Raw genomic sequence first — 14,160 nt, 5'->3', positions numbered from 1 at the left:
CATTTATAGGCGCTTGAATCAACTCATACAAAGATTTAACTAAATTGTATACCTTCATTTCATCACGGTACTACTTGGTATTGTAGTTCCAAGACAACTACTCAACTAGAGTCTTTAGAATTCGTAGAAGAAATTCTAGTTATATGAGCAAGGTTTCAAAATAGTATAAATCTTGTCTCGATTGAAACCCCTTGGCTATTATTATTAGCATTGTATTTTGCAATACAACTATCACGCTTTTAGTTTTCTTTTGAAGATCCAATTCAACCTATAGATCCCCAATAAATCAAGAGTCCGGTTTAGAGGAGTTGTATCCTCAAAAAAGGACACTTCTCATGTATTGACAACTTCCTTATAGGTTAATGAATCTTCCTTAAGAAACATATAAACATCATCACCGTGAATGGTGGAAATACTCATTGATAGTCTTCCAAATTTCTTGTGCAGAAATAATGGGATTATCTTATGTAGTTCATTATGAACATTCAACCACTCTATGCCAATTTCTCAGAAAGCACAACCTCAAATAAAATTAGCATATAAGACATTCAATAATAGTGTGGTATCTACAAAATTGTTATCACTCATGACAACTGAAAACAAACATCACTATTATGAGTTTCACCAATGAATATCTACTAGATAATTCTAGGTCTCAAAAAGACTTCTTTTAGATTCATTCACAATAGCCTTGGCAAGACACCCCCCACATTTTGAAGCATTTTTGGATAGGCCCAAGACCTTTCCATACTTTGTAGTCAAATGTCTTTCCAATTATCTTGTGAGATGAACTATGGTAAAAAACATTGTTATGCATATGGGTCACCACCCCCACAGTTCAATAGTTACTCAACCTAATCAAACTTACATGCAAAACACATTATACCGCTACAAACACTAAAAGAAACAACAACAATAAAATGCACTCTTATGACAAGAATATATTTTACTCAAGTATATGATTCTGGATCATATAAACATAGTCATATTATGTTCATGTTATCTATATGAAAGGAAATCCACAAAAGATTCTAATGAATCTTAAAGAATAGAAGAATCGGATGAAAAGGTTTTTAGAGATAATATCATTATCATCCTTCTTTTCATCATTCAACATTCCAACTATCATAGGGAGACAATCCACGCACTTGTACATCACCTTAGCTATTTATCCATAGTCATAGGAGGATAATGCCTAATAAGACAATCCACAAGCGTTACATCTCTTTGTCTAAAATAGTCACTGGAGGATATTGTCTAAGAAGACAATCCATAACCTTACATCTCCTTGACTAAATTAGGTTTAGGAGGATATGATTGTTTCCCATATTGTTTCCTCTCGTAGACAACGATACTCATTACTTAATAATATATGGCATGGTTAAACTTCATGTCAATGTTAAATAATGCATTCATGCCAAACATGGTAAATATCATATAATAGGTTCAGGAAAAGTAAACTTTAACTGTACCCCTCACAACAAAAAGTATACGATATTTAAGCAAATCTAGCCACTGAATATGCAAAACAACTGAGGACTTCACCTCCTCTTTTTACATGAGCTCAAGCAAGATAGGATACCATATTAACAAGACCTCAAGTACTACCACAACATCTAATGGCTCAACCCATTAATGTCTTCAACTAGAAAAATTTACCAATAAACTATCATCAAGTTCAAAGCAAATCCACGATGATTAATATCCAAAACTAGCATGCTACACAACTTTAACATATGCTTTATTGGATATAAGCTACAAGTTACTTCATCTAACATGTATTTTCACAACAGTACAATTATACTCATCGTCTAACAACACGTTCACTCAATAAAGGTAAGCAATTTATGCATTGAATACATTATAATTACTATCCAAGATTTGAGAGTGGTTGATATTAGCTATCTTAAGGTCACTCTTAGACCATCTACATACATCTACATATGTACAAAGAAAATAATATCAAACTACTTCTAGTCAAACCAATTAATATCTTAGTGATAAACACGTATAATTTGTTGACTAGGTTATTAAAGAAGTTTAAGCTTAGGGATTTTTCTCCTAAGAAAAACTAGCATGCAACTCAAGGCAAGAATATCACCATATAATCAAACCAAAAGAATTGCAATGAGTGAAAGAATACGATACCTAACCGATTGAAAAATCGGATTACCATATTTTCCTCCTTCTAGAAAAAACAGTTCAAAAGAACTGTAATTCTGAACCAGCTCAGGACGAATTGGGTATCAAGCCTTATACCACTGGAAAGCTCTTTGAATCAGCTATCCAACACAAGAAGCGGATTGCAAAACCGAGCTCTGAGCTGAAAGTTATAGCAGTTTCCGTAATGAGTGACGCAGCTGTCAAAAAGACGAACTTTGACGTTTTTCTTGATAGAAATCTCATATTTGACTACCACAAACGTAGGAGAAAGGTCTACAACCATATAGGGTTTGATAAACCACAAAAGATCAATAAATATTCAATCTTTAATTGGTTTCCCTACCAAAACGAAATTATTAGAAAATTTCTAAAGTCATAACCCAATAACACAAACAATAACTCAAAGTAAAAGACTTATCTTTTGATTGTCGTATTAAAGCACTCTCCTTTGTTCTACTACAAAAATCTTTCCTTAAGATTGTTAGAATAGTTGTATGAACACAACAACTAAAGTAGAACGAAGGAACGAAGTAGCAATAAACAAAACAAGGACGGCGATGGCGGGAATAACCAAGGCGGATTAAGGCTATCCTTAAGGAAAGATTAAGCCCCTTCCAATGGTGCGAAAAGGCAACAAGGGCGTCTTCCTCACAGGATTCAATGGTTAAGCAGCACTGACTTTGCACTAGAACGGACTACCCTCTAGAACAACAATATAACTCTCGGGGCCGACGGAAGAAGAGAAGAAGAAAAGGATTGGTTTTAGTTTTCTGTTTCTCTGAGTTGAGTTTCTGATCAAGTCTGTTTTCTCTATGGACTCACAGTCCTATTTATAGAGGTTAGGAGAAAGAGAGACCAACTCCTAATAGAACACTGAAACTTGCTGCTCAAGAAAAAGGCAAAACAAGTTTAGGCTATTGGTCAAACCACTACCCACAACAGTAAGCCCAAGCCCAGGCCTGAACCCTACCCGATGTGGTGGATAACCAATGTGGGACTATCTACTATGCACTAAAGTGGCGAGAACACCATTTGTTCATCTCCTCCACTTTGCACACACACACTAGTATTTATAAATACGCAAGAGATTCCAACAACATACTCATCAACCATCTTAATCAAGATTCATAGAGGATTTGCTTTTTGCTACAGCATGTTCACAATAGGATCAATTTCGTTAAAAAATTAGTCTATCCCAAGGTAATTATCTAGGCGTACGTGTGTTCTTTCAGTGAGGGAAATCAATCAAGTAGAGACAAATGCAAAATAGACCTCAAACAATTTTAGGATACGGTCCATTTGTTATGATGTTGGCAACATTGTTGGTAATTATGTTGCTGGCGAGATTGCAATGTCCAGCATTGCGTTTCACATATTATGTTCAAAGGAGTATCAAATGAGCCGATTTCAATCGGCTTCTCAGTTATGGTACTACTCTACTCTAATTATGGTACTTTGATTGTAAATTTTTAAGTACTTGTGGGAAGTATTTCAATTAGAGTAGTATTATTCCTTAATTACACGTAGGAAGTGTTTCAATTAGAGTAGGAAGGGTTTCAATTAGAGATCCACGTGGCTAGTAGACTCAAAAACTTTGATATTAGAGTACCACTTAGGAAAAAGAAAAATCTCACCTAGAGCTTTTGCTTTAGTATATAGATTGTAGATTCCTCTTTTAACACTTTGAACCCTTTTAGCTCTTCGTCAATTCTTCTTTAATCTCTTGACATATTTTGTTTTTAGTTTTCGTTTTTTTGCTAGCAATATGTTATTAGGTTGATAAATATATATATTTGCAGTTGATTGTAAAGCCAAAAGGTTAAGGTTTAGATGAAAAAGCCTCACATTTGATTTTCGCCTAAGGCCACAATTTGGGGCGCCTAATAGGCTAATATATCCCAACCAGACTCTTCAAAATAAAACCAATCGATATATTTTAGCCTTTTTAGCATGCCCAGCCAAATTTGGCTGGCCAAACACAAAAACCATTCCAAAAGACACCTTTTAGCAGCTGTAAAGTTCGGAAGTCGGACGACAGAAACTCTGTCATTTGTCTGTTAAGTTACAACAGACGGCAGATACTTTGTCGTCTGTACCTAGGAGATAGAAAACGTGAACTTCCTTCTCCCCCTTCATCAGTTTCTCTTCCCTTTCTCTCTCTCAGTCTCCCACCTCAAATTTTCGTTCTCACTTCAAATCTCGGCGATTTTTGCTTGGGTGAATCATATAGCAACAAGGTATGACTTTATAATTTAGAAATTCAATTTTTTAAGGTTTTTTTTTTAAGAATAGTCTATTTAATATGAAATTCGAATTATTTGGTTGGTAAATTGTTTGTGATTAAATTAATTAGTTGATTAGGCATTATTTGGTGGTAATAGATTGATTGCGCATTAATTGGTGGCAATGAATTAACTAGATATCAAATTGGTTTTTTATCATGATTAATTGGTTGATTGAGCATTATTTGGTAGTAATGAGTTTGATCATGCTTGAATTGCAGGTGTAACTCAAAATGAGTAATAAGGGTAAACGATTTTTCAGTTGAAAATCAGTTAATAAATTGATAAAATAGTCAATGTCAACATTAAACGATGATGAGAATGAAAACGAAGTTTATAATTTGCAAAACTATCTAGTACTTCTATTTTCGGACCCAATCAATCCACTAACACATCCTATATTGGCTAGAAACCTGGAAACACACATTTCTCAATGTGTTAGTGAAAATATGTTAAGCATTGTCCCGGATTTTGACACTCTAGATGAGGTTAGTATTATGCTTATTTTGAAACTCGAATTATATTTGGTTTATAGTGACAATTTTTGTTAAAATTATTGATTTTTTTGTAGGCTACACTTAGGAAGCATATGCCAAGTTACATCTAATGATGCATGGGAGGCGTGACTCGTTTATGACTATAACCGACGAGTATTATCATTATTTGGTGGCCGTCATCAGGATCTAGTTCCATACCATGGTGGAATGCAACAACTGCTTTATCGAACTTCTGCAATGTACACCACGCTACACCTTCCCTGTAATGTGCCTCTGCCCATTCATGGTCCAGCTCCACGCATTTCAAGGCATCCTCTAAAGCTTTATCGCCCAACAAATGCTTCTCTTGGATAACAGAAATTTATCCAAAGGATTTGCATAGATGGCCTAGACAGAATCCATTTAATCAAAACACCAAAAAGCTTTGTGTGTGTGACTATAATAAAGTTTACCCGAAGAAACAGACAACACATTAGTATAATGAGAAAAAAAAAACAAGAATGAATCATTCTTTCAATGAAACCTCAGATTGTGCATTCACAAGCAGAACTAAAGACTACAATAAGCCCACAATACTCCACTGAGAAACAAATACTAACTTATATTCTAAGACCATAGTCCATCTGCCAAAGATACAACAAAATAAAATTCTTTCACTTGGCTTGAATTAAAGGTTCCTTAAATGGCATAAACCACATCGACTGAAACACATTAGTGGTTCCAACTAGCTAAAAAGATGCCAGGTAGCATTTAGCAACTAGCATAGTTGGTCTGAGAATAGGCAATTATTTACCTCCATCCTTGGAAAAATTAACTCTAACTTGTCTGTCAAAGGGCAATCCATTCCTTCTGCCCACAGTTCCACCATAGCAGCTGCACACCAGAGATCCTTCATAAAAGTACTGGAGCATCTTGCCTCTTCCACTGCCTGCTGGAAGTTGGTGAAGCAAACATGCATAGACATAAATGGAGCCTATCGCCCCTATTTGTGACTCTCACTCCACAGCAACTAGGCTCTCAGTGTAGTTTGTTGCTTCATAACAATACTTTTTAAATTTGGACCAATCAATTGTGGAGTCATGCCCATAATGTGAAGGAGCCAACGGCCATCTCATCCAAGATTGGCTTTTCAGTTCAAAGAAAAATAGATACTGTGAGTTGTGCACTGCAAGAGTTTCACCTTTGTTTATAAAGCACAACGGTTTTAAGAAGCATGATTGTCCCAACTCATGTCTTATGATGAGCTGCTTAAACCATGACTCTGATGCACCATACTCTTTCATCACCCACAATTCAAAAGAGGCTTCATCATACGAGACTACACATAGATTCCCATCTAATGTTGCGACACTTAACTCAAATGAATTGCAAATCCGATGGTCAGGATAGGGCACTTCACGGAAACTTTCACCCCCAACATCATAAGCAATTATAACCGACTCCAAAGATAGTATGCCATTCTTCACTGATCTCTGTGCATTCCAATGAAGCGCGCCACTATTAAATACTCCTACCTTTCCCGTAGTAACACCGTAAGGAAAGTCTTGTATCCTACGCCATGAGTTTCTTCTCAGTGAGTAGACTGTGACTTCGTAACCACGATTGGAACCATAATACGATACCCTCCAAACCTTTACAACTTCATAATCCTTGCCAGTTGCATTATAACCAAAACCATGTCCGTTATGATTCGGTCTGTCACCACATAATGTAGCTGGTAAGATCTTGTGTTTCCGAGTAGAAGGATTCCATAAGCACATGACTGTGTTATACATTGACGACATACATACAAGCCCGTTGCAAGATCCCCACAATTTAATTCCACTAAACCCAGTTTCCAGTGGATCGTCATCAATGACTCTTGAATGAGATGTTTCCAAATCTAATGAGTTTAAGCTTTTATGTGGATCAATGAATATAGCATACTTATTAAGATGGTTTTTGGCCTTTGATAAATTTTTTAAGTGGCTATCAACAAAAACAGGATCGGCAATTAAAGAACACCATGGTTTTGAGACGCACCTGAATCGTAGAATAGACTTGACCGGTAACCATAAGAGTATTGACTCAATGATCTCATCTGGGAGACCATTGTTAATCTTTTTCTTCTCCATTATCATCTCTCTGTTTTCTTCAATCTTATCTTCAAATAAATAGTAATGGACTCTGTTTTGGTTTCCAATTGCAATTATAACTCTGTTTCGGTTAGAATTATATGACAAAAATGCCCCAAAGCACGAAAGCCACGTTCACTCAACATCTTCCTATATTCTTTGGAAAGCCTTTCCTCCATTCATCATATTCCCACTTCAGACCACATATCAGAATTGCATCAAATCAAAATCAACGAAAATCGAGTTAATATACCACTACTAAACCCCACTTATGTGACATTCATAAAGTGAGTGTTGAAGTGGATATGCGCTTTAAAATTGCATAATCAAACGTAAAAAAGCCTGAATTCCTTGCTTTTCCTTTACAGTTGCTACAATTACCCTACATTTATATGAACAACTTTACAAAAGTCCTATACCAACAATGACAGTCATTGTATTAACAACTTGTGAACTAAAGAGTAACTGTTATGTACATATTGAAATGAATTAGTCAAGAGTAGATTTGTCTTTTCCCAAAAATCCTTCATATTGCAAGCAGTATCTGACTAATCTTGTTCCCTAGCTCATCTTATGAAATTCAGCTTCCCTCCCACTTCATATGGCATCAGCAAGATCAGCTTCACAAGCTCTCCTGTTACCATGCATCATTTTGTCAGTTTATTCAAAAGCCTTCTGTTTTACTGATCAGCAAATAAATATATAAAATAAATGACCTTCTACAAATCTCATTCCCAAATTCAGAGAACCATACTAAAATAGGTATTATATAAAAAAGAAAAAGAAAAAGAAAAAACTTAACTGGAATGCAACTTTAAGTTCCTTGTCATTAGGGTCAAGGTCTATACCCTGGCGGAATGCAGCAACTGCTCTATCATACTTCTTCAATGTACTCCACGCTACGCCTTCCCTGTAATGTGCCTCGGCCCATTCAGGGTCCGACTCCAAGCATTTCCTAGCATCATCTAACGCTTTATCCCCTTCTCTAGTAAGCGCCCAGCAAAGACTTCTCTTGGATAACAGAAATTTATCCGAAGAATTTGCAGAGATGGCCTACACAGAACACAATTAGCCAAAATAAAGTTAAGCAAAAAAAAACAGCAACTAAAAGAAAGACTCCAAGACAAAACACGCTTGGTTACCTTACTGTACCAAAGTATGGCCGCAAGATAATCGTTTCTGCTGAAAGCTTCTTCTCCCTTTAGTTTTGCTTCCTTGAAACTCTGCTCCGTTTTGACCTCTATCTGGAAGAAGTTTTCTAGTTTAATGAGACAGTACAATGACAGTTCACAATAGCATAATTACAAAGTTCAATCCATAAAAGTATCAATGGGGACTGCACCAACAAATATACAATTCTAGGAAGGACCCAGTCAAATATTTATAACGCATAACGTATAAGATGATGTTTACTTATCCAAACTTACACACATGAATTAAATGTATATTCAATGATGATAAAAGGAAACCACAAGATGTATTAAGCTAGGCCTCACTAAAAAAAAAAGACTAAGGTGAAGGAAAATCTATTTCAGAAAACAAACTGTCACTAGGATATATAGTATCTGCCCTCACTTCAACATTTTTTTTTTTGTTGCTTTAGAATGTGAAAATGAATTTGAAATTCTATAAACACCCTATAAATAAAAGTGTGATTACTTATAGTCCATTGACCAATGCTCAATGACTATAATCTTAATGTGGGGAGTGTTAAAATAAAAAACAGGTCCTAGAAGATACAGTTATTTCCAGTACATAACATACATCTATACGAACATCAGATAGGATATTAATTTTCACAAAGCAGTTAATAGAAGGAAAAGTAATAGCACCGTAGCCTCAAAATATAGAATACAATATGACACCTGTTCCTTCGCTTCTTCAGAATCTATATGCTTGATTATTCCATCGACGGTCCAATCTAAATATGTCGGAATTTGTTGGGAGTTAGACAAAAGGATTTCAACATCTTGACGATTCCCTTTTAAAGCTGCAATCTCTATCGCTTTCAGGCCAACCTGTAAAACCAGTGATGGAGTAACTTATAAGTTTCAAACAGGACAACTATCGTATTTTCAGAATTACAAACAAAAAATAAGAAGAGAAATATATATATAAAAAGAAGATAATCTGCACAGAAATCTGTTTCCCCCCCCTACATCATCAACAACATCTGCATTGGCACCAAATTCGACTAAAAGTTTGAGTGTATTTGTTAATCCCTCTGAAGCAGCAAGAAGTATGGGCACTCTTCCACACGACCCAGTGTCGACCTCAGCACCAGCCTATACATACGTAAGCATGATTAAACAATACTTATTGATTAATGAATACTGTGAACATAAAACAGGTTAGTTTCGTACCTTTAACAAAAGTTCTGTGCAACAAAAAGATTCTGCAATAATAGACGCCGCCAGGGGGGTCAAAGCACTGTGATAGTATAAATTGGGCTGCGAATGTACATATAGCATACATCAGTTTAATGAAGAGGGGGAAAAACATTATATTAGCTCCAACTGAAAAAACTTCATACAGGTGAAAAGCATTATAAGTCTTATAGCATAAGATAAGACACAAAGCTTTTATAAAGTTCTTTTTTTACTGATAGAGCTAATATAATGAAATAACATTCTGATTTTGATAGGGGTAATATTAATTAGTAAAAAAAAAAATGTAGCCTGCGTGATTGTCGTTGATGTCCTAATAGATATAAAGCTAACAATAAAGTTTTACAGCGTAGGAATCAAAATTGTTACACAATATTTAGGAGTCTACGATAAGGTGCAGCCTACATTAACATAGTTACATAATTATGAAACGAAAACTTACATCAGCATTGTGATTCAACAATGTTTGAAGTGCTTCATGCTTTCCAGCACCCGCTGCTCTTTGTAGGGGAGTTCCGAGACTTGAGACAATGTTCACCTCAGAACCTCTCAAAAGTAGTAATTCGAGTAACTGGTTGTCTCCTGTGATAACACCAACCCAAGTTAGTGATTCAAAGCAATAAAGAACATCAATTGAAACAGAAAACTTGGCAAAGGAAAAGGACCTCTTTCAGCAACATAGTGCAATGGAGTAAATCCTGCATCATCTGTTGTATTAGGATTAGCTCCCTGATCTAGTAAGTAAAGTGCAGTGCCCATATGCCCTCCTAAAGATGCGAGGATTAATGGGGTTTTACCTGCAAAACGAATCATAAGTTAACCAGCTGATACAACAATTCCAAAGATGCATAATTCTTAAAGTGCATATCTATTAATTTCTCTATCAATCCAAATCAAAATCAAGATTGCGAAAAAAAAATAGAATCAAGCCAACAAAGAATCAAGAATCATATACCATCAGTGGTTTTAAGTCGCAAATCCAGATTCAGATCTTCCACCAAGTATTTGCACAGTTGCAAATTTCCTTCAGAAGCTACTATATGGAGAACTGTTTGCCCATCTCGATCTATGATCTTGCTAAGTATTTCACCAACATTCTTCCCATCCTCAACAAGTCCCGAAATGAGTTCTACAAATTTAAAGATAAAAAATAGTTAAAACACAAATTTTCAATTAAAAAAACTCTAAAATCTTGAAAATTTTACCTTTAAGATGTTGTAAATTTCCATTAGAAGCAGCTAAAAGTATATCTTTCTGAAATTTATGAAGTCCTACGAATGTTGATTTAAATGATTCTTCAACCACTTTCTTTGATTCTGCAAATGAAACATCAGGTTAGGGTTTTGAGTAATGAGTAATTGGAACTGAAACATGGTAACGTTATTTCTTAAAGAAGAAGAAAGAAGAAGAATCAACCTAAAGAATCCATGGCGAGTTTCAGGAGTGAGATTTTTTTTGGATTTTTGGAGTGATCTGGTAATGTGTTGCAAACGTTTATATATTGGCGCCAAGAACACTCTGGGTTGCTGTTGGTAAATTACGTTATTACCCTTGATCAAATAACTAACTACAGCTGTCCTAACTAACATTTACAGCTCAGCTTGGAATCTCGGGAACAAACAAATGAGATCACCACAGATGTTGCACCATCCTAACCTCACTACTGTAAATCAAATGTGTTTTTTGGGACCATCGCACGAAATAATGAAATATAATCTTGTTTCATGACATATGTTGAATTTTATTTTGGTTTAAAGGCATATACTCAATTAGGGAGAAAAATCATAATACGATCTTCAGATATTTCAAAAAACAACTTGTGACAATTTCGTTGGGGTGTGAAGAAAGAAAAAATGCATCGCGTATAGGCGTCACCAAAAAGGGTCTGGTCATTGACAATAGAGTGCACAGCGGCGTTGAAAGCATGCAGTATCCCAAAAAATATAGGGCACCTGTGACTCATTAAATGGGTTGCTTATTGCCAAGAACTTGGTTTATAATTCCACACTAACTTACAGTAGTTAAGTTTTCAGACCATGCTACCTCAGTGTAGTAGGACGAGCTTCAGCAAGAAGATCAGACAACGCAAACACATCAGACAAATAATACCGTTTTAAAATATAGAAGGCAGATTAAAAAAAATCAGCCAGCCTTCTTCACGAGTCCTGACTCCTGAGCAAGAGTATATACCACGGACTTCAGCCACATTAGACTTGGAAAAGCCACGTAGGAATGAAAATATTGTTTTTGTTTTAAATCTTACATAAATTGTAATTACGGCATCCTCCCTATCTAATGGAGGTCCAATGGAAAATACTGTTATTTACATACCAACCCACGAAATACCAAAGTTCACTAGAAATATACATGTCTTTTCCAAAACAACGAACACTCCAAATTAAATCACGTCTGATTAACAATCTGAGTGGTTTCATCTCCCCTGAGTTACGTTCATGGATTTCATTCTCGCTTGAACAACTTCCCTGTCAAAACTCAAAAGTGAGTAGACTGAAAGATTGTTTATTGAGAGAGTTTAATGGACTGGAAAAACACCCCAGACCAAGGTGGTCGTGTCCTCTATTTATAATAAGGATTACAACAGTTTCCTCCACAATAAGACTATGAGATCCATCTTTATCATAAACTCAACAGTTCCCTACACCATAGAGATATGAGATATGAAATACATCCTATCATACCAGGATAACTACAAGATAATGGAGGGAGAATCTCAGCAGCCAGCGTGCCATGATTTGAAGGTGAGACACTAGGCTTGGTCTTACTATCACACCCCCGCAAGCTAATGGGGCAAGATCGCACCATAAGCTTGTTTGCCCGTTTCTTGAAACGAGCAGAGGATAAGCCTTTGGTAAACACATCTGCGACTTGATCTTCAGTGCAAAGATAACGAACATCAAGCTCTTTGCGAACCACTTTCTCACGAACATAGTGATAGTCCACTTCCAAATGTTTGGTACGAGCGTGAAACACCGGGTTTGATGCTAATGAAATCGAGCTGATATTGTCACACCAAATAATGGGTGTTGAAAGACAAACACCCAAATCCTTGAATATGGACCGAAGCCATGAAGTTTCAGCCGCAGTGTATGCTAATTGGCGATATTCAGCTTCAGTGCTGGAGCGAGAAACGGTACGTTGCTTCTTAGCACTCCATGATATGGGATTATACCCAAGGTAAATGCAATAACCTCCTGTAGAATGTCGATCATCTGGATTCCCTACATAATCAGCATCCGAATATGCTTCTAGGCGAAGTGAGCCGGATCGATAGAACAGACCTTGATCATGAGTATGTTTCAGATACCTCAAAATGCGTTTGACTGCAGTCTAATGAGTGGTGGTGGGTTGGTGCATGAATTGACATACTTGGTTGACTGCAAAAGAAATGTTCGGACGAGTGATTGTCAGATATTGAAGAGCTCCTACCACACTGCGATACTCACTCGGATCAGAAAGAGATTCACCATCATACAGACTTAATTTCTTACCAGTTTGACAAGGAGAAGAAATTGGTTTCACATCCTGGAACTTTGTACGGCGAAGCAAGTCCATAATATACTTGGATTGAGTCAAATATAAACCATTAGCGTCTTGTACAGCCTCAATTCCAAGAAAGAAATTAAGAGAACCCAAGTCCTTCATAGAAAATAGTCGACCTAAGCTTGTAATAAGTCGGGAAATATGAGACTGGCTATTTCCAGTGATCAAAATATCATCAACATAGATGAGAAGAACCATGATCAAATCACCTTTATGAAAAGTGAACAAGGAATAATCTGCTTTAGAATCTTGAAAACCAAGTTCTTCTAAATAGTCTGAAAATTTCTTAAACCAGGCGCGAGGGGCTTGTTTCAAGCCATAGAGCTACTTATGAAGCTTGCACACATACTGAGGATAATTTGGATTAGTAAAACCAGGCGGTTGACGCATGTAAACATCCTCAGATAAATCTCCATGAAGAAATGCATTCTGAATATCCAATTGCCGGATGGGCCATTTAAAATGAACGGATAGAGCAATGACAATGCGAATTGTCGAGTGTTTTACAACTGGACTAAAGGTCTCTGTATAATCAAAGCCTTCCTGTTGATGAAAACCATTTGCGACTAGCCGAGACTTGTAGCGTTCAATATCACCATTTGACCTCCTTTTTATCTTAAACAACCACATATTCGGCAAAATGTTCATATCCGAACTAGCAGGTACTAGGGACCAAGTTCCATTTTGTTGCAATGCATTGAATTCAGCTCCCATAACATGTCTCCACTCTGCATGTTTAACTGCCTGGCTAAAACAAGTTGGTTCAACATTAGAATCATACATCACATGCATGGCACATTTGCGATTTGGCTTGAATTTGGGTTTGGAAATTCCATTGTCATATCTGGGATTTGGTTTGGTATTCCATTTTGTCTCCTAGTAACCATTGAATGAGGTAAAGATTCTGGGTTATGTTGTGGGACATGGTCTTGGGATATAGTGGTTTGATTAGTAGTAGAAGGTGAAATAGTAGTGGAGGGTGAAGGGACGGACTCCATGGGCAATTGGTCAGAGGTGCTATTGGAGGGTGGAGTTATTTCAGTTAGCATGTGGCCGGCAGTGCTAGTGAAAGAAGATGAGGTAGAATTTTGTGGAGTAGATATTGAAGTGACATTAGGTTCTATATGGGAGTTGGACGTCATCATATGATTAGTAG

At 36.4% G+C, this 14,160-nt stretch overlaps 2 protein-coding genes across 3 annotated transcripts; both read right to left on the bottom strand.

The window, feature by feature from the left end:
• Nucleotides 1–5,443: 5,443 nt before the first annotated feature.
• On the bottom strand, nucleotides 5,444–7,062 carry LOC147499958 (F-box protein CPR1-like). The gene has a single exon (XM_086561702.1). It carries the CDS (start codon nucleotides 7,060–7,062, stop codon nucleotides 5,938–5,940), a length of 1,125 nt encoding a protein of 374 aa, XP_086417828.1. The 3' UTR covers nucleotides 5,444–5,937.
• On the bottom strand, nucleotides 5,524–10,905 carry LOC147499957 (uncharacterized). Of its 2 annotated transcripts, none has more exons than XM_086561700.1 (11): nucleotides 10,860–10,905; nucleotides 10,649–10,759; nucleotides 10,399–10,572; nucleotides 10,109–10,240; nucleotides 9,886–10,025; nucleotides 9,420–9,506; nucleotides 9,216–9,341; nucleotides 8,922–9,074; nucleotides 8,199–8,300; nucleotides 7,859–8,109; nucleotides 5,524–7,690 (listed from the first exon to the last, which is right to left on the bottom strand). In XM_086561700.1, exons 1-11 carry the CDS (start codon nucleotides 10,870–10,872, stop codon nucleotides 7,654–7,656), a joined length of 1,326 nt encoding a protein of 441 aa, XP_086417826.1. In that variant the 5' UTR covers nucleotides 10,873–10,905; the 3' UTR covers nucleotides 5,524–7,653. The 2 variants fall into 2 exon arrangements, with proteins under 2 accessions (XP_086417826.1, XP_086417827.1); XM_086561701.1 differs by having other exon boundaries at nucleotides 7,905–8,109.
• Between the last annotated feature and the right edge of the window lie 3,255 nt (nucleotides 10,906–14,160).

This window comes from Coptis chinensis, chromosome 5 (assembly GCF_015680905.1).
Source record: "Coptis chinensis isolate HL-2020 chromosome 5, ASM1568090v1, whole genome shotgun sequence".
In the NCBI taxonomy this organism is placed as follows: Eukaryota; Viridiplantae; Streptophyta; class Magnoliopsida; order Ranunculales; family Ranunculaceae; genus Coptis; species Coptis chinensis.
This window is presented reverse-complemented; position numbering and strand designations above follow the sequence as displayed.